Here is a 24005-nt window from a genome sequence, read left to right on the forward strand (position 1 = left end):
AGCCCCCCGCCCCGTTCAGCACCTGCAGCCACCAGCCAGAGCTCCAGGCTGACCCTCCCTGCCCCAGGGCATGCAGCCAGGCCCAGTCCAGCCCCCCTGCCCATGCCCAAGGGGGGGCGGGTTTCCAGGCCCAGACCAGCCCCCTGGCTTGGCCGATGTGGAGAGGGGTGGGGGGAGCCAGGCCTGGGGGGGGGGGGGGGTGTGGCTGAGCCGTGTCCCCAGCAGGAGTTGCTGGGCCCTGCCAGGATGATGGCTGCTCCTCCCCCAGGCCTTGCTGTGGGGCAGGGTTGGGGGCCCAGGCGCCTGGGCAGGGCGCAGCAGAGCAGCCAGACCCACGGCCATTTCCCACAGCTCCTTTATTGGCCCACAGGCCAGGCCTGGGTGGGGCGGGGAGGGGGCTCACCCAGCGAGCAGAGTGTAGGGGGGAGGGCTGGGTCCGAGGGCAGCCCTGGGGGGTGCAGACGCTGAGCCCACACTTGCCCTGTGGGGTGAGCGGCACCGGCTGGGGGGCAGCCCCTGCTGTCTACGCAGTGTTGGGGGAGGGGCCCTCGGCAGCCTCCCGGGTCTCCAGCGCTGCCTCCGGAGCGAACCGGCCTGGGCCCCCTGCAGAAACACGGCAGGTCGGCTTCCAGGGGCCACAGCTGGGGCACAGGGCCCCACGGACTCCCCCAGTGGGGCTGCGCGCTGGGCTGCCCCTCCCCCACAGACCCCCTCAGTGTGGGGCTGTGCGCCGGACCCCCCTCCCCCACGGACTCCCCCAGTGGGGCTACGCGCTGGGCTGCCCCTCCCCCACAGTCCCCTCCCTGTGGGGCTGTGCGCCCGACCCCCCTCCCCCACAGACCCCCTCCCTGTGGGGCTGTGTGCCGGACCCCCCTCCCCCACGGACTCCCCGAGTGGGGCTACGCACTGGGCTGCCCCTCCCCCACAGACCCCCTCCCTGTGGGGCTGTGCGCCGGACCCCCCTCCCCCACGGACTCCCCGAGTGGGGCTACGCGCTGGGCTGCCCCTCCCCCACAGACCCCCTCAGTGTGGGGCTGTGAGCCAGGCCCCCTTTTCCCCCACGGACCCCCTTGTGGGGCTGCAAGGTGGGGCCCCCTCCCCCACGGCCCTCCCCCCCGTGGAGTTACATGCTGGGCCACCCCTCCCCCACAGACCCTCCCTCCCTCACGGACCCCCCCACGGGGCTATGCGCCAGGCCCCCCTCCCCCCAGACCTCCTTCCCTGGGGCTATGTGCCAGGCCCCCCCTCCCCCACAGTCCCCCTCTCTGAGAGGCTGGGAGCCAGGCCCCCCCCACTCCCGGGGGATCCGGATGTGCAGGGTGGCAGAGCGGGGGAAGGGCTTCCGGCGCTGCAGTACCTGCGGCAGGATCCCACGTTGCTTGCAGCTGGGGCTTGGTGCAGCTTTTCGGGGTGCCCTGCAGGACGAGAGGGGCACTGTGCAGTGGGCAGGGCAGAGCACGCCCATGGGCAAGATGCCAGCCCCCCCCACCGGAGCAGAGGTGCCCGCTGGAGGGGAAAGGCCCCATGACCCAGCCCTGAACGCGCCTCTCCCGGCATCAAAGCTACTTGGTGCCCGAAATGCCTCCCCCGCTGTGTCACAAGCCAGGGGGCGCGTCTCAGGAGCCCCTTCGGCGGGACTTACGGGCCAGCTCGCCACAGCGTGTTCCCGCTAAGGCGCCGACTGCGCATCGCCTGGTGCTTAGGCTGGGTCTAGACTGGCAAGGTTTTCCGACACTGGCCGCTTGAATTTCCGCGAGAACACAGACGATCTCATGTACGAAATCGGTGCTTCTTGCGGAAATGCGATGCTGCTCCCGATCGGGCAAAAGCCCTTTTGCGCACACGGGCCAGAGGAGACAGCTCAGATTTGTTTTGCACAAAAAAGCCCCGATGGCAAAAATGGCGATTGGGGCTTTCTTGTGCAAAACCACGTCTAGATTGGCACGGACGCTTTTCTGCAAAAAGTGGTTTTGTGGAAAAGCGTCCGTGCCAATCTAGACGCTCTTTTCCACAAATGCTTTTAATGGAAACACTTTTCCGTTAAAAGCATTTCCGGAAAATCATGCCAGTGTAGACATAGCCTTAGAGTCAGTGCTTGGCTCCGTTACCTTCTCTCCCGGGCTGTGGCCGGCCTCCTGCGCTGCCGTGCCGTTGTGTGCCGACGCCGGGCTGAGCTCCGGGGCGAGGGGGGGCCCGCGGCCGGCCTCCTGCGCTGCCGTGCCGTTGTGTGCCGATGCCAGGCTGAGCTCCGGGGCGAGGGGGGGCCCGCGGCCGGCCTCCTGCGCTGCCGTGCCGTTGTGTGCCGACGCCGGGCTGAGCTCCAGGGCGAGGGGGGGCCCGCGGCCGGCCTCCTGCGCTGCCGTGCCGTTGTGTGCCGACGCCGGGCTGAGCTCCGGGGCGAGGGGGGGCCCGCGGCCGGCCTCCTGCGCTGCCGTGCCGTTGTGTGCCGACGCCGGGCTGAGCTCCGGGGCGAGGGGGGCCCCGCGGCCGGCCTCCTGCGCTGCTGTGCCGTTGTGTGCCGACGCCGGGCTGAGCTCCGGGGCGAGGGGGGCCCCGCGGCCGGCCTCCTGCGCTGCCGTGCCGTTGTGTGCCGACGCCGGGCTGAGCTCCGGGGCGAGGGGGGCCCCGCGGCCGGCCTCCTGCGCTGCCGTGCCGTTGTGTGCTGACGCCGGGCTGAGCTCCGGGGCGAGGGGGGGTCCGAGTGATGGCTCCAGCAGGGCCTCTCCACCTGCAGGGCGAGGGGTAAGGGCTGAGGGCTGGCCACCATTGAGCTGCTGGGGCAGCGGGAGGCTTATGCCAGCCGGGGGGCAGCCAGGCTGGCTCAGGCTGCCCGGTAGCACCGCATGGTCCCCTCCCCTGCGCCCGGCAGCTGCCTGCCCCACACACCCACCTGCCGCAGGGTCCTCGCCAGGCCTGGGGGCTGCAGCCATGGAGGGGCCGGCGTGCCAGGCCCATGGGGATCCGGTACCTGTGCTGGAGAGCACTAGGCAGCTTTGGGCAGGCTCCCCACAGGCCAGCGATGTGGATGTGGGGTCAGAGAAGGGCCCAGTTGGCTCAGCTGGGATGCTGCCGTGGGGCCACGCACTGGGCCCCAGCTGGAGTGCTATGGGGACATCCTCTTCCACGGGCAGAAATGGAGCTGGTGGGCAGCTCGGGGACACAGCCCCATGAGGACTGCTGGGGGTCAGTGCTGCTGGGGAAGGGGGGGTGGCAGGGGGCAGCGAGAGGAGAGGAGGAGAACCAGCTCTGAGAGGGCTGACAGCAGGTGGGGGGCTGGGAGAGGGTGGAGGGCTGGGAAGGGGAGGAGAGCTGGCAGGGAATGGAGGGGGGCTGGCAGGGGGTGGAGACTCGGCTCTGGGGGGTGGAGACGCGGCGCTGGGGGGGCCGGCAGGGGGTGGAGACTCGGCGCTGGGGGGGCCAGCAGGGGGTGGAGTGCTGGGTTCAGCCAGGCTGATGGGAGGCAAGGTCATGGTTCCACTTGGGTTGATATGGGGCAGATCTTTGACCCTGGGCTGAATTGCTGGGGGTAGGGTCCCTGTCCCGGGGGGACTGGCGGGGGGCCCTGTCCTGGGGGGGCTGGCGGGGGGCGGGCCTGTGGGTCTGAATGGACTGCGAGGAGGGGCCGCCCCGGTGGGGCTGGGGCTGGCAGGGGGCTGCGGCCGGCGGAAGATGTAGGCGGACTCCGTCAGGCTGCGCTGGTAGCGCAGGCAGGGCCTGCGGGGTGCCCCTGTGGGGGAACCAGAGGAGATTGTCAGCAGCTGCTGCCCCTGCCCCCACCCCGCCTGCCAGGCAGCCAGCTCTGGGGGCACATGGGGGCTCCTTTTCCTGACAGCATCAGCAGCCTAGTCGGGGGCCCCCAGCAGAGCAGTCTTTTGGGGCAGGAAGTGAAGCAGGGTGCAATTCGCTCTGTTCACACCCTTGTGTTGCATGCGACTGCTCCTGTCCTCTAGTTACCCCGCACGCGTGCCTCAGTTTCCCTGAGCATGGCACCAGGCTGGGGCTGGGAATTCTAGGTGCCATAGAATCCTAGGACTGGAAGGGACCTCGCGAGGTTGTCGGGCCCGGTCCCCTGCGGCACAGCAGGGCCCGGCCCTGGCTAGACCAGGGCTACTCCACTTTGGAAGCCCCGGGGGCCAGTGAGCCAGTTACATGCAGGTATCTGCAAACAGCTTCTTTGACGCTGACGCTCATGAATACAAGGCACGTCCCACAATGCCCTGGCGCTCCCGGCACCGCCTGCCCGGGGACTAGAAACGCCGACACCCTGCGCCCATCTGTTCCCGCCAGCCCGTCCGCTTGTGTCTTTCAGTGCTCGCCCTGCCGGGGAGACGCCTCGCCGCTGTGGAGCGTGTTCCCGGTGGAGGCCACGTTCAAAGGATCCCACCCGTGCGTTGAGCCCCACGTAAGCCCGAACCGCCCCGCGGGCCGCAAACAAATGGGCCACAGGCTGCATGTTGAGTAGCCCTGGTCTAGATCATCCCTGGCAGGCGTCTGTCCATCCCGCTCTTACATAGCTCCAGGGACGGGGATTCCGCAAACCCCCAGGCAATTGATTCCAGTGTTTCACCACCCTGACAGGCAGGAAGTTTTTCCTAATGTCCAACCTCAAGCTCCCCTGCTGCAGTCTAAGCCCCTCGCTTCTCGTCCTGTCCTCAGAGACCAAGGGGAACAAGTTTTCTCCCTCCTCTTTCAGACACTCTTTTAGGTACTTGAAAACCCCTCTCATGTCCCTTCGGTCTTCTCTTTTCAAAAGTAAACAAGCCCAATTCTTTCAGCCTCCCCTCAGAGCTCATGTTCTCTCGACCTTTCATCATTCTTGTTGCTCTTCTCTGGACCCTCTCCAATTTCTCCACATCCTTCCTGAAATGCGGAGCCCAGAACTAGACACAAGACTCCAGCTGAGGCCCAACCAGCGCAGGGCAGAGCGGAAGGATGACTCCTCGTGTCTTGCTCACCACACTCCTGCTCCTGCAGCCCAGAATCACGTTGGCTTTTTTTGCAAGTGTGTTGCCCTGTTGGCTCAAATTTAGCTTGTGGTCCACTCTGACCCCTAGATCCCTTTCTGCCGTGCTCCTTCCTAGACGGTCGCTTCCCATTGTGTGTGTGAAACGGATTGTTGCTTCCTAAGTGGAGCCCTTTGCCATTGTCCTTATTAAACGTCGTCCTGTTTCCCTCAGCCCATTTCTCCAATTTGTCCAGATCCTTTTGAATTCTGACCCATCATCCAAAGCACATAGAATCCTAGGGTCAGCAGAGACCTCAGGGGCCATCGAGTCCAGCCCCCTGCCCAAAGCAGGACCAACCCAACTCAATCAACCCAGCCAGGGCTTTGTCCTGCAGGGACTTAACACCCCTAGGGCTGGAGATTCCAACCCCACCCCAGGGAACCCAGCCCAGGGCTTCCCCACCCGCCTTGGGAAATCATTTTTCCTAATCTCCAACCTAGACCTCCCCCACGGCAACTTGAGCCCATGGCTCCTTGTTCTGCATCCGCCCCACTGAGAACAGCATCTCTGGAACCCCCCTAACGGGAGTTGCAGGCTGCTCCCCAATTGCCCCTCGCTCTTCTCTTCTGCAGACTGAACAAACCCAAATCCCTCAGCCTCTCCGCATAGGTCACGTGCTCCAGCCCCCGCCACGTTTTCCTGGCCCTCCGCTGGACCCTCTCCAATGCGTCCACATCCTCTCTGTATTGGGGGGCCCAGAACTGGACCCAATACTCCAGATGTGGCCTCACCAGACCCGAATAAAGGGGAATAATGACATCTCTGGATCTGCTGGCAATGCTCCTCCTAATGCCACCTAATACGCCATCAGCCCTCTTGGCTACAAGGGCGCCTGTTGACTCATCTCCAGCTTCTCATCCACTGTAACCCCCAGGTCCTTTTCTGCAGAACTGCTACTTAACCGGTTGGTCCCCAGCCTGTACCAATACTTGGGATTCTTCCGCCCCAAGGGCAGGACTCTGCACTTCTCCTTGTTGAACCTCATCAGATTTCTTGTGGCCCAACCCTCCAATTTGTGTAAGTCACTCTGGTCCCTCCCCCGCCCTCCAGCGTATCTACCTCCCCCCCTAGCTCAGTGTCATCTGCAAACTTGCTGAGGGTGCAATCCATCCCCTCAGCCAGGTCATTAATGAAGATGTTGAACAAAACCGGCCCCAGAATCAATCCTGGGGCGCTCCACTTGCAACCCCTCCCGCTCGGCATCATCTCAAACTTAATAATCGTCCTCTCTCTGCATCATCTAAACAGTTGATGAAGATATTTAACAGAGCCGGTCCCAGCAGACCCCTGCGGATCCCCACTTGTCTGCCCTCCCAGCAGGACTGGGAACCGTTAATAACGACTCCCCGAGCACGGTTCTCCAGCCGGTTAGGCACCCGCCTTACACAGCCCCATCTAGGCTGCATTTCCCTAGTTGGCTGATAAGGTCGTGCCAGACGGTATCAATGGCCTCACTAAAGTCCAGGTGTCCCACGCCCACGGCTTCTCCCTTAGCCACAGGCCTTGTCACCCTCGCAGAGAGAGCGATCCGATTGCTCTGACATGATTTGTTCTTTACACATCCAGGCTGGCTGTTCCCTGCCACCTTCCAGGTGTGTGCAGATGGATTCCTTAATTACCTGCTGCATTCTCTTCCCTGGCGCAGCGTTAAGCTGACTGGGCTGGAGTTCCCTGGGTTGTTCTTATTTCCTGTTTGTAGGTGGGCGCTAGATTTGCCCTTTTCCAGCCTCCTGGAATCTCTCCCCACTTCCGCAACTTTTCAGAGACGACGCGAAAGGCTCAGCTGCCCCCTTTCGGCTCCCTGCGTGTTCTAGGTGCGTGTTCTAGGTGCATGTTCTAGGTGTTCTAGGTGCATGTTCTAGGTGTTCTAGGTGCGTGTTCTAGGTGCATTCGTCAGCCCTGGGGACTTGCAGGCCTCTCACTTTTCTAGGGGATCCCGGGTGTGACTCAGTGGGGGAGGCTGCCCCAACCCAGCACTGGCACACTGGCCCAAGCTCCCGTAACCTGAGCCTAGAGGGCTGTGACCAGGTGCCCCCTTTTGCCCAGGAAGGGGACACAGGAGGGGGCGGGGCTAGGGCCAGTTGCTGGGTGAGTGAGTGAGTGAGTCTGGGCTGGCAAGGGGGGCAGGGTCCTGGCTCTGGGCCCCTCCCCCCAGGCTGGGCGCCCCTCTGGCTGGGGGGGAACAGGGCCCGGGGGCTCCCTCCCCTCGGGGACGCCAGGGGCTGCAGGCACTCACCTGGCCTGATGCCGAGGGGCGACGGGGGTGACTGGGCATCCGAACTGGAGCCGGAGCCGGAGCGTTCCCGCTGCCTGAAGAACTCCCGGGGATTCTGGGAGCGTTGGGAGACCAGCACGGCCACCTCCTGCAACCCAGAGAGATGCAGGGGCAGCAGGGGGCAGGTACCGGGGCCTGGATCCCGGCCTGAGAGGGGAGCGTGCTAGCATTGGCCTGGCCCGGCAGGAGGGTCCTGGCTGGGGGGCAGGGGGCTAGGCTGGGCCTGGTGCAGCAGGAGGATCCTGGCTGGGGGGGCAGGGGGCTAGGCCAGGCCTGGTGCAGCAGGAGGGTCCTGGCTGGGGGGGGAGGGGGCTAGGCTGGGCCTGGTGCAGCAGGAGGGTCCTGGCTGGGGGGGCAGAGGGCTAGGCCAGGCCTGGTGCAGCAGGAGGGTCCTGGCTGGGGGGGGAGGGGGCTAGGCTGGGCCTGGTGCAGCAGGAGGATCCTGGCTGGGGGGGGAGGGGGCTAGGCCCGGCTTGGGCCAGCAGGAGGGTCCTGGCTGGGGGGACAGGGGGCTAGGCTGGACCTGGTGCAGCAGGAGGGTCCTGGCTGGGGGGGGAGGGGGCTAGGCCCGGCTTGGGCCTGGTGCAGCAGGAGGGTCCTGGCTGGGGGGGGGCAGGGGGCTAGGCTGGGCCTGGTGCAGCAGGAGGGTCCTGGCTGGGGGGGTAGGGGTCTAGGCTGGGCCTGGTGCAGCAGGAGGGTCCTGGCTGGGGGGGGCAGGGGGCTAGGCCCGGCTTAGGCCTGGTGCAGCAGGAGGGTCCTGGCTGGGGGGGGAGGGGGCTAGGCTGGGCCTGGTGCAGCAGGAGGGTCCTGGCTGGGGGGGGGAGGTGGCTAGGCCGGGCCTGGTGCAGCAGGAGGGTCCTGGCTGGGGGGGGGAGGGGGCTAGGCTGGGCCTGGTGCAGCAGGAGGGTCCTGGCTGGGGGGGGAGGGGGCTAGGCCGGGCCTGGTGCAGCAGGAGGGTCCTGGCTGGGGGGGGGAGGGGGCTAGGCTGGGCCTGGTGCAGCAGGAGGGTCCTGGCTGGGGGGGCAGGGGGCTAGGCTGGGCCTGGCTGGGGAAAGGGGCTCGGGGCAGGAGGGAGGTCACGGTGGGCCGCACTGGGAGGGGGTGGGGCAGGAGGTGTCCACGCCCTGGCCCAGTGGGTTGCTCTCACCGCTGCCTTCTCGATGGACTCGCTGCGCCGGAACCGGTCCCGCATGGCCTCCTCGTGGTCGCGCTGCTGCTGCTCCTGGGACGGGGTGGAGCAGAACCCCCCTGAGACCTGGGGAACCCGGCTGTGGGCACAGCTCCTCTCCCCCAGCTCCTGGCCTGCTGCCTGCCTGGGGCCAGATCTGCCCACCCTGCCGGCTCCCGGCCCTGCTGTGAGCTCTGCCCCCCCAGACTCAGCCTGGGCCCCCAGGACTCACCCTGCCCCCCCCCGCTCTGCCCCTCCCGGACTCAGCCTGGGCTCCCCGCTCTACCCCCCCAGACTCAGCCTGGGCCCCCCGGACTCAGCCTGGGCCCCCCCGGACTCAGCCTGGGCCCCCTGCTCTGTCCCCCTGGACTCAGCCTGGGCCCCCCGCTCTGCCCCCCCAGACTCAGCCTGGGCCCCCAGGACTCACCCTGGCCCCCCCCGCTCTGGACCCCCCGGACTCAGCCTGGGCCCCCCGCTCTGCCCCCCTGGAATCAGCCTAGGCCTCCTGGACTCACCCTGGCCCCCCCCATTCTGCCACCCCCGGACTCAGCCTGGGCCCCCCGCTCTGCCCCCCCGGACTCAGCCTGGGCCGCCGAGGCTGGCTGCCGGCTCCCTGGCGCAGGGCAGGGCGGACACTGTTCCACTCACCCATCGGGCCTTCTCTTTCCTCCGCTCCTCCGCCTCCAGCCGCGCCTGCTCCTTCCTGCAGAGCGCCAGAGAGCCCCGTCAGCCCTGCAGCCAGGCCGGCGGGTGGGCCGGAGGCGCTGGGCAGCCCGGGGGGCAGGCGGGGGACTCACCTCTGCTCCTCGATCAGCCGCTCTTTCTCCTGGCACCTGCGCTCTCGCTCAGCCGCCTCTCTCTTCTCCTCCTCCATGCGCTGGCGCTCCCAGCGGGTGCGCTCCTCCCGCGCCCGCCGGCGCTCCTCCTCTTTCCGCTGCTGCTCCTCCCTCTGGGCACAGCACAGGGGGTGGCTGGGACCCCCAAACAGCCGCAGCCCAGGGGTGCCGGTCCCACCAGCAGCCGGAGCAAGGTGGGAAGGTCAGCGCCCCCCCCCCCCGCCGCCGTCTGGGCACTGCCTCTCCCTCTGCCTTTCCTCCCGGCCCTGCTCCCAAGGCCGAGGGGCCCCAGGCGCCCCCCAAGGGCAGCGCTGCAGGCATGCACCAGGGGCAGCACCTGCAGCAGTGTCAGGGGGCAAGGCGCCAGCAGAGCCCTTGGGGAACCCAGCGCCCCCGGGGGAAGAAGGATCGGAGCTCCCAAGCCCACAGGGATCAGGCCGAGGCTGGAAACCCAGGAGAGCAGCAAGCACAGGTGGGACAGTTCAAATGCCTCATTCACCCAGCATCCCGCCCCTCCTGACTCAGCCTCCCCTGGCTGCTCCCAGGGGCGCTGGGGGGCAGGGCATGAGCAGCAGGGAGCTCCCAACTGCTGCAGCTCCAGCCTGTCCCAGCAGGGGGCGCTGTGGGGCGGGGCATGAGCAGCAGGGAGCTCCCGACTGCTGCAGTTCCAGCCTGTCCCAGCAGGGGGCGCTGTGGGGCGGGGCATGAGCAGCAGGGAGCTCCCGACTGCTGCAACTCCAGCCTGTCCCAGCAGGGGGCGCTGTGGGGCAGGGCATGAGCAGCAGGGAGCTCCCGACTGCTGCAGTTCCAGCCTGTCCCAGCAGGGAGTGCTGTGGGGCGGGGCATTAGCAGCCAGGGCGCTGTGGGGCGGGGCATTAGCAGCCAGGGCGCTGTGGGGCGGGGCATTAGGAGCTGGGGGCGCTGTGGGGCGGGTCCCGCTGCAGAGGTGTGGGCAGGGCCCCCGTGCAGGGTGTCTCTCACCTCGGCCTGTGCCCAGAAGCAGTCCCGTCTGGTCCTGCGGATCTCCAGGGCAGGGTTCGTTTTCCTGTAGTTGGTGCCCTGTGGGTAGATGCAGAGACGGGAGCCAGGAGCTCCGAGCCCCTCTCCCCGGCTCCGTGAGGGGAAAGGGCCCCAGCGGGGCAGCACATGCCAGCCCAGCCCAGCTGCAGGGAGCGAGCGCCCACGCAGCCCAGGGGAACGGCGCCAGCAGCCTCCCCGCCCCCTGCACCCCACAGTCCGTGTCCCCCCCACTCACCACCAGTTCCTCAGAGCCGCCGGCTGGCGCTCGCCCAGAGACAGCGCCCCCTGCTGGCGAGAGCTGGGACAGCACACGGTGGAGCCCCTCCTGCGTCACCTCATCAGGGCGGTGGGCGCTCAGCACCAGGCTAGCCTCCTGCATGGGGGGCAGGGCGAGGTCAGCCTCACCTCCAACTCCCCCTGGGCCACGGGGAGACCCCCCAGGGGACCCCAGCTGCCCTTCCCACCCAAGCCTGGGGCTCTCCCAGCACAGACCCTGTGCGCCCACTCCATGCCCGGCTCGGCCCGTGGCCCCTGCCCCCAGCACAGTGGGAATTTGCAGATCCCAGCCCAGGGGACCCCGGCTCGGTTCCAGGGTATTTATAGCTGCCTGTGGCGGGACCGAGAGCTGGGAACAGCGCCGACAGCCCTGGGGAAGGAGGGGCGCACCCCGCCCTGAGCTAAGGCTCCAGCCCTGGGAACAGGGGCGACACAAACAACAGACGGGTGGGGGGGAGGGCACCCCGCCCCCTCCCTCTCTGGGGCAAGCCAGCAAGAGCCCCCAGCTCGGGGCCAGGGAGCCTGGCTGGGGCCTGCAGGGAGCGCAGGCCAGGAATGTGCTGACCAAAGCGGCCAAAGGCCAGGCCTGCCCGGGGCAGGGTCCCAGGCTCTTGGAGGGCCGGGGAGCACCACATGGAGCCAGAGCCAGAGCCAGAGCCAGAGCCAGAGCGGGGGCGGGGAGGGAGCGCGGGTAGCCCAGGGCTCTCCCCCAGCCACAGCCCTGCCCTCCGCAGCGCCCCCTGCTGGGAGAGGACGGGAACTCTCCCAGCCAGCCCCGCCCCCAGCCGCCTGCAATGCCCAGAGCTCCGGGTGGGAACTCACCTTGAAGAAGGCCTTGATGGCAGGCAGATGCCCCGCACAGGCCTGTCTGTGGGACTCGGGCACCTTCTCCCCCACCTGGGCACCAAGCAGACACCCGCTCAGCTGGGCAGCCAGTGCCACAGCAGGGCCCCAGGCCAGGCCAGCTCACTCCATCCCCTGCTGGGCTGGCTGCCGGGCTCCCCCCACAGGCCCCAGCTCCCCTCCTCTCCGTGGACTCAGAATTTCACTGGGCTGGGCAGCCGTGGCACTCCCCTGCAGGGCCTTGTCCCCCTCCCCCTCAGCTCTCCAAGCCCATTCGCCCTGCCCCCCTTGGGTCCCCGGTGGTCACTTGGCCCTTAGCCCCCAGCTGGCTGCCGCTCTCCAGAAACGACCCCCCACCCACCTGCACCCCTTGCTGCCGGCACCCCTCCCTCCTGCCCTCTGCCACCCCTGCCCATGCCCCACGCAGTGCCCCCCAGCCCCAACCAGTGGGAGCGAGAAGCGGTCATGGGGGCTGGGCCCTGCCAGCGAGTGAGTCAGTGGGTGGCCCCACAGCACTTGGCAAGGAGCCTGGGACAGGGCTCACCTGCCCCCTGTGACCCCCAGCCATGGGACCCTGACCCCCAACCAGCCCCAGCCACGGAGCCCAGACTGCTAGCCAGCCCCAGCCCCGGGACCCTGACCCCCAACCAGCCCCAGCCACGGAGCCCAGACTGCTAGCCAGCCCCAGCCCCGGGACCCTGACCCCCAACCAGCCCCAGCCACGGAGCCCAGACTGCTAGCCAGCCCCAGCCATGGGACCCTGACCCCCAACCAGCCCCAGCCACGGAGCCCAGACTGCTAGCCAGCCCCAGCCATGGGACCCTGACCCCCAACCAGCCCCAGCCACGGAGCCCAGACTGCTAGCCAGCCCCAGCCATGGGACCCTGACCCCCAACCAGCCCCAGCCACGGAGCCCAGACTGCTAGCCAGCCCCAGCCATGGGACCCTGACCCCCAACCAGCCCCAGCCACGGAGCCCAGACTGCTAGCCAGCCCCAGCCATGGGACCCTGACCCAGACCCCCGTCTCTAGCCATGGAACCCAGCCCCCCAGCCAGCCACAGCCATGGGACCCAGCCCCCTGGCCCCAGCCACAGAACCCAGCCCCCCAGCCCCAGCCATGGAACCCAGACCCCCAGCCAGCCACAGCCATGGGACCCTGACCCAGACCCCCGTCTCTAGCCATGGGACCCAGACCCCCAGCCAGCCACAGCCACGGGACCCTGACCCATAGCCCCAGCCATGGGAAGCCATGGGACCCAGACCCCCCAGGACCTCCAAGCAAAACCCCAGAAAAATGCGAGTGGGTGCCTCCCTGCTGCACTAGGGGCGCTATAACCACCCCAGGAAGTCTGACCCCCTCCCGCCTCCCCTCCCCCACACGCTCACCCAGTTGATGAGGATGATGCGGGGCTGCCCGGAGCTGGGGTCCTGGGTGCGGCACAGGCCGTACATGACGCTGCTGCTGCAGAACTTCTCGGCCAGCTCGTCTGCCCCGCCGGCTGCAACAAGGGGGGTCAGCAGGCCCCAGTGCTCTGGGAGGCCCTGCCGCAGACCCCCCCATGCCCTGCCCCACTTCCTGGGGATCAGGCAGGCCCCAATACGGGGCAGGGACAGTGGCAAGGGGGCTCTCCCCTGGCAGGTAGGGCAGACCCAGTGCGGCGCTGGGGGGCAGAGGCAGGGGGCGAGGGGGCTCTCCCCCGGCAGGCAGGGCAGACCCAGTGTGGCGCTGGGGGGCAGAGGCAGGGGGCGAGGGGGCTCTCCCCCGGCAGGTAGGGCAGACCCAGTGCGGCGCTGGGGGGCAGAGGCAGGGGGCGAGGGGGCTCTCCCCCGGCAGGCAGGGCAGACCCAGTGCGGTGCTGGGGGGTATAGGCAGGGGGGCTCTCCCCCGGCAGGCAGGCAGGGCAGGGCAGGCCCAGTGCGGCCCTGGGGGGCAGGGTCAGGGGGCGAGGGGGCTCTCCCCCGGCAAGCAGGGCAGACCCAGTGGGGCACTGGGGGGCAGGGGCAGGGGGCGGGGGGGCTCTCCCCTGGCAGGCAGGGCAGGCCCAGCGCGGCACTGGGGGGCAGGGGGCGGGGGGGGCTCTCCCCCGGCAAGCAGGGCAGACCCAGTGGGGCACTGGGGGGCAGGGGGCGGGGGACGGGGGGCTCTCCCCCGGCAGGCAGGGCAGGCCCAGTGGGGCACTGGGGGGCAGGGCTGGCCCAGTGGGGCGCTGGGGGGCAGGGCTGGCCCAGTGGGGCACTGGGGGGCAAGGGGCGGGGGGGGCTCTCCCCCAGCAGGCAGGGCTGGCCCAGTGGGGCGCTGGGGGGCAGGGCTAAGGTGCCCTGCATTGCAGGGGACTCTCCGGCGTTGGGTGCAGCCCGGGGGGGGGGGGCGCTAGCAGGTCCCACCCAGGCGCTCTCCGTGGGACGCCAGCCCAGGGCCGTGGGGCCAGCGCCCGGCGGCTCTTACCTCCTGAGTCCAGGAGCTTCAGCTCGTTGCACCTCCCATAGGCAAAGACGGCCCTGGGGGCGGAAGGGAAGGTCAGAGCCGAGGGGGGATCGTGGGGACAACCCGCTCCAGCCCCCTCCCTCCAGCCCCCCCCCCCGCAGCTCCAGCTCCCCCCCCCCCCGTCCCAGCCCCACACCTCACCCCCTGGCTCCACAGCTCCAGCTGCCCTGTCCCGCTCGGCCCTCCCCTCCCCCGGCCTCTTCCCTTCTCCCCAGCCCTGACCCCCCATGTCTTTACCTGCCCTCCTCCATCAGCCCTTCTCCTCTGGGCCCCTCCCCGCCTCAGCTGGCTCCTTCCTGGCTCAGCAACAGCATCCGCTCCAGGACAACGGTGCGACAGGATCTGGCACCATGTGGGTAGGACCATGGCAACAGCCCCCCCCACAATGGTCCCCTGCCCGACTCAGCGCCAAGGGGTGCATGTGGCCCCCAAACAGCCCCGGGGCCAGTACTGCCACATCGACTCTCCCCATCTCCCTGCCCACTACCCACAGCGCCAGCCCCCCCACAGCACTCCCCGCTGGGATTGGCCAGGGCTGGGCCAGCTGGGAGCACCCCCCAGAGCCAGTGCCCTCCCCCCACAGCGCCCCCTGCTGGGCGAGGCAGCACTGAGATACCTGGCAGCGCCCCCCACAGCCTGCGCTCTGCCCTGCCCCCCACAGCGCCCCCTGCTGGGCGAGGCAGCACTGAGATACCTGGCAGCGCCCCCCACAGCCTGCACCCTGCCCTGCCCCCCCACAGCGCCCCCTGCTGGGCGAGGCAGCACTGAGATACCTGGCAGCGCCCCCCACAGCCTGCGCCCTGCCCTGCCCCCCACAGCGCCCCCTGCTGGGCGAGGCAGCGCTAAGATACCTGGCAGCGCCCCCCACAGCCTGCGCCCTGCCCTGCCCCCCACAGCGCCCCCTGCTGGGCGAGGCAGCACTGAGATACATGGCAGCGCCCCCCACAGCCTGCGCCCTGCCCTGCCCCCCCATAGCACCCCCTGCTGGGCAAGGCAGCATTGGAATGCCTGGAAGCGCCCCCCACAGCCTGCGCCTTGCCCTGCCCCCCACAGTGCCCCCTTCTGGGCGAGGCAGCGCTAAGATACCTGGCAGCGTCCCCCACAGCACCCCCTGCTGGGCGAGGCAGCGCTAAGATACCTGGCAGCGCCCCCCACAGCCTGCGCTCTGCCCTGCCCCCCACAGCGCCCCCTGCTGGGCGAGGCAGCACTGAGATACCTGGCAGCGCCCCCCACAGCCTGCACCCTGCCCTGCCCCCCCACAGCGCCCCCTGCTGGGCGAGGCAGCACTGAGATACCTGGCAGCGCCCCCCACAGCCTGCGCCCTGCCCTGCCCCCCACAGCGCCCCCTGCTGGGCGAGGCAGCGCTAAGATACCTGGCAGCGCCCCCCACAGCCTGCGCCCTGCCCTGCCCCCCACAGCGCCCCCTGCTGGGCGAGGCAGCACTGAGATACATGGCAGCGCCCCCCACAGCCTGCGCCCTGCCCTGCCCCCCCCATAGCGCCCCCTGCTGGGCAAGGCAGCATTGGAATGCCTGGAAGCGCCCCCCACAGCCTGCGCCTTGCCCTGCCCCCCACAGTGCCCCCTTCTGGGCGAGGCAGCGCTAAGATACCTGGCAGCGTCCCCCACAGCACCCCCTGCTGGGCGAGGCAGCGCTAAGATACCTGGCAGCGCCCCCCACAGCCTGCGCCCTGCCCTGCCCCCCACAGCGCCCCCTGCTGGGCGAGGCAGCGTTGGGATACCTGGGAGCACCCCCCCCACAGCGCCCCCTGCTGGGCGAGGCAGCGCTAAGATACCAGGGAGCACCCCCCAAAGCCTGCGCCCTACCCTGCACCCCACAGCGCCCCCTGCTGGGCGAGGCAGGGCTGGGATACCTGGGAGCGCCCCCCACAGCCCGTGCCCTGCCCCCCACAGTGCCCCCTGCTGGGTGAGGCAGGGCTGGGATACCTGGGAGCACCCCCCACAGCGCCCCCTGCTGGGCGAGGCAGGGCTGGAGCAAGCCCGCGCTCCCCACACTGTTCTCTGGCCCCGTTCCTTGCGACGCTCCCATCGCAAGACAGGACAGATTCCATGAATTTGCTCAGCTTCCGGTGTGGCGCGCTGGAGGGGGACGGGCGCAGGGGATTCAGAGGCCCCGCGTGGGGGAGGAACACACACAGAAGCTGCCCTAAAGGCCAGCCCCCCAGGCTCACTGCGCCTGCAGCATGCACCGGGGGGCCAGGATTACCAGGACCCTGCTGCCCAGAGCACAGCCCCCCACGCCAGGCTGCTCGTTACCCCCTGCCCTCTCTGCGAGGTCTCAGCCCCCCCCGGCCTCATCTAGGCCAGGCAGACGGGCACATGAGCAGCCCCAGCCGGCGGGGCGGGCGGGCGTCTGGGCTGGGCCGGTGGACCAGGGAGAAGCTGGCTTGGCCCCTGGCCAGGTGAATCCCGCTCTCCAGGGAGGCCGGCGCCCCAGGCCGGCCTCAGCCCAGCTCCCTTGTCTCCAGATACTCGCACACGTGAGGACGTGCTCTGGGAACACGCGTGTGGCTCTGCGTGCTCCCTTGAGCACAGGCAGGCCTGGCGCAGGCGGGCGCGGACACGGGCGCTGCCCGGCGAGTGAGCACGCCCTGGTGCCAGCGAGCCCCGCGCTGGCGGCGTCCCGGCAAACAGGCCTGAGCAGGCGGGGGGGGAACTCTGCCAGCCCGGCTGGGGGCCAGGCCCCTCCCTCCTGGCCGCTGCGTTCCCGCCTGGCGCGCGCCCAGCGTCCCCACAGCCTGACGCCAGGGCTCCGGGCGCCCAAGCCACAGAGCCGCGTGTGGTTTCTGCCTCAGCTAACCAGCCACTCACCCGCGGGAGGGGCAGCCCCATGCACCGACCCTGCAGAGGGGACAAGGGATGTGCAGGAAAAGCAGGGAGGCCTGGTGCCAGCAGTTCCCTTGGCAAGGCACCTTTCTACCCCCCTCCCCCACGGCGCCCTCCAGCCCGCACAGCCCCTGGCCAGCTCGGCCAAACCAGCAGGAACACGGCCGGGGGCGGCACACAACCTCAGCGGGGCCCTGGCTGCTGGGCGGCACTGGGTCTGCCGGGGGCTCTCCGCGTCGCTTGGCATCAGATGGAGCCTTTGGGGTGGAGCTGGAGGGGCACCCCAGGGCACCCCACAGACATAGCTCCACCCGGTGGCACCGCTCTGCCCCTTGGGATCCTGCTGGGCCAGGCCAGGCCAGGAGTAGGGGGAGCCCCCCAGCCAGGGCTCCTGCCCCCCCAGCGCCCCCTTCTGGGAGGTCGCAGAATTGTTGCCCTAGGAAATCTGTTCCCCGGAGCCACGCCCTGGACAGCAGAGCTCAGCCGCCAGCTCCTGTCCCGCCGGTGCCGTGAACTCCTCAGCTTGGAAAACAAGTCCAAAATCCATGGTCGTTTCCTGAGGTGCCCCCGCCTTCCCTCCCCCGCGCCCTGCCCCCAGGAACCCGGCCACGGCGCCAGCACAGCCGCAACCGGGGGAAGGGAATCCGGGCTCCTGCCATCCCAGAGACTGGGGGGGATGACTCTCCTGGGGGGGGAGGGAGTTGGGGGGGGGACAGCAGTCCAGCCTAGCAGCACCCTGTGAGAGGCACAGGTTAAAGCAGGATTGTTTCAGGCAGTGGAGACAACTGCCAGTTACCCCGGGCACCCTGCGGTGAGGCAGCAAGGACTGAGGGGCAGGACTCCCGGGGCCTACTCCCAGCTGTGTGGGGAGGGGCAGGACTCCCGGGGCCTACTCCCAGCTGTGTGGGGAGGGGCAGGACTCCCGGGTCCTACTCCCAGCTGTGTGGGGAGGGGCAGGACTCCCGGGGCCTACTCCCAGCTGTGTGGGGAGGGGCAGGACTCCCGGGGCCTACTCCCAGCTGTGTGGGGAGGGGCAGGACTCCCGGGGCCTACTCCCAGCTGTGTGGGGAGGGGCAGGACTCCCGGGGCCTACTCCCAGCTGTGTGGGGAGGGGCAGGACTCCCGGGGCCTACTCCCAGCTGTGTGGGGAGGGGCAGGACTCCCGGGGCCTACTCCCAGCTGTGTGGGGAGGGGCAGGACTCCCGGGGCCTACTCCCAGCTGTTTGGGGAGGGGCAGGACTCCCGGGGCCTACTCCCAGCTGTGTGGGGAGGGGCAGGGGACAGAGGGGCAGGACTCCCGGGTCCTACTCCCAGCTGTGTGGGGAGGGGCAGGACTCCCGGGGCCTACTCCCAGCTGTGTGCGGAGGGGCAGGACTCCCGGGGCCTACTCCCAGCTGTGTGGGGAGGGGCAGGACTCCCGGGGCCTACTCCCAGCTGTGTGCGGAGGGGCAGGGGACAGAGGGGCAGGACTCCCGGGTCCTACTCCCAGCTGTGGGGGGGGGGGGGGGCAGGGGACCGAGGAGCAGGACTCCTGGGGCCTACTCCCAGCTGTGTGGGGGGGGCAGGGGACCGAGGGGCAGGAGACCGAGGGGCAGGACTCCCAGGTCCTACTCCCAACTGTGTGGGGAGGGGCAGGGGACCGAGGAGCAGGACTCCCGGGTTCTGGCTCTGTCACTAACATGCTGTGTGACCATGGACAAGCCACTCTCTTCCTCTGCGCCTCGGTTTCCCCTGCTCCTGTCAGGTGGGAACAGAACGCAGGCCACTGGCTCTGTGACGCCCTGGAGAACCCGACCCCACAGCAGCTCATGGCAAGCCCCTGGCTTTGCCTTGGTTCCCTGGTCTCTCGACCCCACCAGCAGGGCGGAGGGCAGACAGCAAGTGAGCCCTGAGCTTCCCCGAGCCAGAGGGCTCCAGGAAAAGTTCTGTCTCAAAAACCTCTTCACACACCTGCCCCATTGTGCCTCCACGGCCCAGCCCCCCTACCCCACAGCCCAGCCCCCCTACCCCCATAGCCCCCAACCACGGCACAGCTCCCCAGCCCCACACTTCTCTGCCACTGCCCAGCCCTGCCCCCCACGGCCCAGCCCCCCTACCCCACGGCCCAGCCCCCCTACCCCCATAGCCCCCAACCACAGCACGGCTCCCCAGCCCCACACTTCTCTGCCACTGCCCAGCCCTGCCCCCCACTGCACAGCCCCCCTACCCCACGGCCCAGCCCCCCTACCCCCATAGCCCCCAAGCACGGCACAGCTCCCCAGCCCCACACTTCTCTGCCACTGCCCAGCCCTGCCCCCCACTGCACAGCCCCCCTACCCCACGGCCCAGCCCCCCTACCCCCATAGCTCCCAAGCACGGCACAGCTCCCCAGCCCCACACTTCTCTGCCACTGCCCAGCCCTGCCCCCCACTGCACAGCCCCTCTACCCCACGGCCCAGCCCCCCTACCCCATAGCCCCCAACCACAGCACGGCTCCCCAGCCCCACACTTCTCTGCCACTGCCCAGCCCTGCCCCCCACTGCACAGCCCCCCTACCCCACAGCCCCCCTACCCCATAGCCCCCAACCACAACACGGCTCCCCAGCCCCACACTTCTCTGCCACTGCCCAGCCCCACACCCCACTGCCCAGCCCCCCTACCCCATAGCCCCCAACCACAGCACGGCTCCCCAGCCCCACACTTCTCTGCCACTGCCCAGCCCTGCCCCCCACTGCACAGCCCCTCTACCCCACTGCCCAGCCCTGTACCCCCATAGCCCCCAAGCACGGCACAGCTCCCCAGCCCCACACTTCTCTGCCCAGCCCCGCACCCCACAGCCCCGCGCACCAGTCGGTGGCGCGGCGGCGGCTCACGACATCCTCCTTGGCGGCCAGCAGCGCCAGGCTGCGCGGGTCCAGGCTCAGGCGGCTCATGGCTGCGCCCCGCGCCCGCCGCGCCGGGGAGTCGCTGGCTCCGGAGCCCCGCGCCGGCCTGCCGGGAAGGGAGGGGCCGGGAGGGGCGCGGCCGGGCCGGCGCAAGGGGAGGGGCCCGCGGGGGCAGCGGCACCCCGGCCCCTGTTCTCTGGGCGGGAGTAGCGAGCAGGGCTGGCGGCTCTGCCCGGGCTCCGGGGGGGCGGCTGGGAGCCAGGACCCCTGGGCTCCGTCCGTAATGCCGCAGGGTGAAGCCCCCCCCGTGCCTCAGTTTCCCCGTCTGCCCAGTGGGGCTTGTGATCCCGGCGGGGCTGGGGCAGGGTAGCGGGGACACTGCGACCAGCCCCGCCACCTCGCTGGCTGCTCCTCCGCGGCACGGCCCGTGGGCGTCGGGCGAGTCCCAGCGCGGCCAGGGCCTGTGGCCCCCGGGGGGCAGAGCCGGAGCAGCGCGCCTGGCACGTGGTCCCGAGCCCCCCGGAGCGGCAGGCTGGGCGCTGCCCCCCTCCCGGCCCCGGGCCCCCGCAGGCGGTTCCAGCGGCTCCTCCCATCTTCGGAGCCCAGCAAGCAGGGGGGCGGCGCTGCCCCCCCGCTCGGCTCCGCCCTGGCTGGGCTCCGCTGGCAGAGCCGCCTGCGCCCTTATTTGGGCAAGGAAACCGCTGGCCCGGCAGCTGGAAAAACGCAGGGGCAGCCCCCCCCCCCCCCCGCGCACAGCTGGGATGGGGCCCCCCCGGCATGGGGTGGTGGTGGCTGGGTCTGGCTCCTGCCCCCCACCAGGCCAGGGGCCTGCTGCATCTCTCTGAACTGAGCCTGACCCAGGCTCCCCACTTCTCCCACGCTGGTCGGGGCAGCCTGGCACCCCAGCCCTGGAGCAGACCCCCAGGCCCACGTGTCCCCCAGCCTGCCCAGACCCCCAGGCCCAGGTGGCTCCGTATCCCCCAGCCTGCCCAGACCCCCAGGCTCATGTGGCTCCGTATCCCCCAGCCTGCCCGACCCCCAGGCTCATGTGGCTCCGTATCCCCCAGCCTGCCCGACCCCCAGGCTCATGTGGCTCCGTATCCCCCAGCCTGCCCGACCCCCAGGCTCATGTGGCTCCGTATCCCCCAGCCTGCCCGACCCCCAGGCTCATGTGGCTCCGTATCCCCCAGCCTGCCCAGACCCCCAGGCTCATGTGGCTCCGTATCCCCCAGCCTGGCCCAGACCCCCAGGCTCATGTGGCTCCGTATCCCCAGCCTGCCCGACCCCCAGGCTCATGTGGCTCCGTATCCCCCAGCCTGCCCAGACCCCCAGGCTCATGTGGCTCCGTATCCCCCAGCCTGCCCAGACCCCCAGGCTCATGTGGCTCCGTATCCCCCAGCCTGGCCCAGACCCCAGGCTCATGTGGCTCCGTATCCCCCAGCCTGGCCCAGACCCCCAGGCTCATGTGAATCCGTATCCCCCAGCCTGGCCCAGACCCCCAGGCTCATGTGGCTCCGTATCTTCCAGCCTGGCCCAGACCCCCGGGCTCATCTGGCTCCGTATCCACTAGGCCCATGTGGCTCCGTATCCCCCAGCCTGGCCCAGACCCCCAGGCCCATGTGGCTCCGTATCCCCCAGACCCCCGGGCCCATGTGGCTCCGTATCCCCCAGGCCCCCGGGCCCAGGTGGCTCCGTATCCCCCAGCCTGCCCAGACCCCCAGGCTCATCTGGCTCCATATCCCCGAGGCCCATGTGGCTCCGTATCCCCCAGCGTGGCCCAGACCCCCGGGCTCATCTGGCTCCATATCCCCCAGACCCACATGGCTCTGTATCCCCCAGCATGGCCCAGACCCCCAGGCCCATGTGGCTCCGTATCCACCAGGCCCCTCTGGCTCTGTATCCCCCAGACCCCCAGGCCCCCCAGACCCCTGTGGCTCCATATCCCCCAGACCCCAGGCCTATGTGGCCCTATGGTCTGGCTCCCGCCGGGGCGGAGACCCCATGGAGGCTGGCACACTGAAGGGTGCCTGGCCCTGCCAGGAGGGCAGGGGCCGGACTTGATGCCTCACAAGGTCCCATCTGTGAGTCTGTGGTTCCTGGGAGTTGTGGGGTGCTGCAGGACGGGCCTGAGACTCTGCATGCCTGGGCAGCGGGGAGATGGCTGATCCCCGTCTCCTGAGGGGGACGTGGGGAGCGGGAGGGAGACTGGAGGGGTCAGCAAAGCCCGGCCAATGGCCCAGCTGCCAGTGAACGATTCCCCCCAGAGCTGGATCCTGTCCCAGCTGAGGGCAGCCAGGTGGCTCCAGGGGCTGCCCCACAACTGCGGGGGCTGGCTGGAGGCTGCGCCTGCCGGGCTGGCACGTGGAGGGGCCTGTGCTAGGGACGGTGCCGAGTCCTGGCTGACGCTCTGGCGCAGAGAGAGGCCTGAACTTCGCCAGGTCCCAGCGGAGTGACCCTGCGACATTCAGTTTCGGGGGGCGGGGAGTGATTCCTACTGTCTTGTGCTGCCGTGATGTAATACCGTCTGCGTGCCTCAGTTTCCCTGGGTGCTGCACTCCAGTGGGAGTTTTGGGAGTGACTCTCACTGGGGGAGGCTGCCCCAGCCCAGCACTTACACACACTGGCCTGGGCTCCCAGTAACCTGACCTGGGAGGGGGGTGACCAGGTGACCCTTTTGCCTGGGAAGTAGGACACAGGAGGGGGGGCCTGGGGCCAGTGTGTGTGACTCATAGACTCATAGGGTACGTCTACACTACAGCGCTAGTTCGAACTAACTTAGTTCGAATTAGTTAAATCGAACTAAGCTAGTTCGAACTAACGCATCTAGAACTAAAAACTAGTTCGAACTAGCGTTTTGCTAGTTCGAACTAGTAAGTCCACATTGAGTGGACTCTGAACAGGGCTTAAGGATGGCCGGAAGCAGTGCCGGCAGGGCATAAAAGGAGGACTTAGAGCATGGAGATGCTGTCTCAGGCTAGCCGAGGGCTGCTCTTAAAGGGGTCCCGACCCCCACCCCGGACACACAGTTCTAAGGGGTGCCCCGCTTGCAAAGAAGTTCTGGCTTGGAGTGCCCTGAGTGCCCACACTGGGCACATCACACCACTCGGCCATCAGCCCGGCTGCACTTGCCGCAGGCTGCCATCTGCGGAGAGGGAGTAATTGGGGGGCTGCAGGAGAGCTTCCACCCCCAGAAGCCCGCAGAGCCAGCCCAGTCCTCCCCATCGGGGGCTCGTACCCCATTCCTCCCTCACCTCCTTCCACTTACCCTTCCTTAGCCCCCCTTCTTATTGATGTACAAAATAAAGATAACGTTTCTTCCAACATTGACTCTGTCTTTATTGAAAAAAAACTGGGGGAGACTGGGAAAAGGAGGTGGGAGAGGGGAAGAGAAAGGCTGGGAGAGGGGAGGGCAACTAACATGATCAGGGGTTGGGAACAGGTCCCATATGAAGAGAGGCTACAGAGACTGGGACTTCTCAGCTTAGAAAAGAGGAGACGGAGGGGGGACAGGATAGAGGGCTCTAAAAGCAGGAGTTGGGTGGAGAGGGTGCATACAGAAAAGCTCTTCATTAGTTCCCATAAAGAAGGACTAGAGGACACCAAAGGAAAGGAATGGGTAGCAGGCTTGAAACTAGTAAGAGAAAGTTGTTCTTCTTCCCAAAGCAAATAGTTAACCTGTGGAACTCCTTGCTGCAGGAGGCTGTGAAGGCTACAACTAGAACAGAGTTGAAAGGGAAGTGAGATAAAGTGAGATAAAGTGATGGAGGTTGGGTCCATGGAGTCCTATTAGCCAGAGGGTAGGAGTGGTGTCCCTGCCCAAAGTTTGTGGAAGGCTGGAGAGGGATGGCACGAGACAAATGGCTTGGTCATTGTCTTCGGTCCATCCCCTCCAGGGTCCCTAGGGTTGGCCGCTGTTGGCAGACAGGCTACTGGGCTAGATGGACCTTTGGTCTGACCCAGTACGGCCATTGTAAGCTCAGGGCTCAGGGTCGGGGGTCTCAGTGGACCCCCTTGATTTTCATGCACACCTGGTCCTGGGTGGCCAGGCTGGCAGCTCTCCTGCCCTAGACGGCCACTTTCCTGTGCCTAGTGAGGAGATCGTGGACGAGGTCCACGATGTCCGCACTAGCCCAGGAAGGTGCCCGCCTCTTGCGGTCCAGGGCAAGCTCCCGGGAGCCGCCAGCCTGGTCCCGGCAAGAGGGGGAGGGCTGGGGGGCATCGGGTGGGTGGCTCTGTGCCGTGCCAGGTGCAGGGTCTGCTAGCTGGGTGCTGGCAGGCTTGCACCTGGCACGGGCACCGTAGCCAGCCCGTGCCCCTTTAAGGGGTCCGGGGCCGGGAGGGGGGCATAGAGTTTCCCTGGTGTTGGCCAGAGTGGCCACCAGGGAAA

At 68.5% G+C, this 24005-nt stretch overlaps 1 protein-coding gene across 3 annotated transcripts; it reads right to left on the reverse strand.

Annotated features, from left to right (window-relative positions):
• Nucleotides 1–337: 337 nt before the first annotated feature.
• Nucleotides 338–20172, reverse strand: LOC142824955 (uncharacterized). Of its 3 annotated transcripts, none has more exons than XM_075916697.1 (14): nt 19581–20171; nt 13872–13924; nt 12812–12924; nt 11404–11478; nt 10541–10678; nt 10267–10344; nt 9247–9398; nt 9098–9152; nt 8429–8503; nt 7243–7369; nt 2891–3727; nt 2109–2728; nt 1358–1415; nt 338–603 (listed from the first exon to the last, which is right to left on the reverse strand). In XM_075916697.1, the coding sequence occupies exons 1-14, from the start codon at nt 19664–19666 to the stop codon at nt 524–526; spliced, it is 2547 nt and encodes an 848-aa protein (XP_075772812.1). In that variant the 5' UTR covers nt 19667–20171; the 3' UTR covers nt 338–523. The 3 variants fall into 3 exon arrangements, with proteins under 3 accessions (XP_075772812.1, XP_075772814.1, XP_075772815.1); XM_075916699.1 differs by lacking the exon at nt 19581–20171 and adding an exon at nt 14148–14287; XM_075916700.1 differs by lacking the exon at nt 11404–11478 and having other exon boundaries at nt 19581–20172.
• Nucleotides 20173–24005: the final 3833 nt, after the last annotated feature.

This window comes from Pelodiscus sinensis, unplaced genomic scaffold, assembly GCF_049634645.1.
Source record: "Pelodiscus sinensis isolate JC-2024 unplaced genomic scaffold, ASM4963464v1 ctg207, whole genome shotgun sequence".
NCBI lineage: Eukaryota > Metazoa > Chordata > Testudines > Trionychidae > Pelodiscus > Pelodiscus sinensis.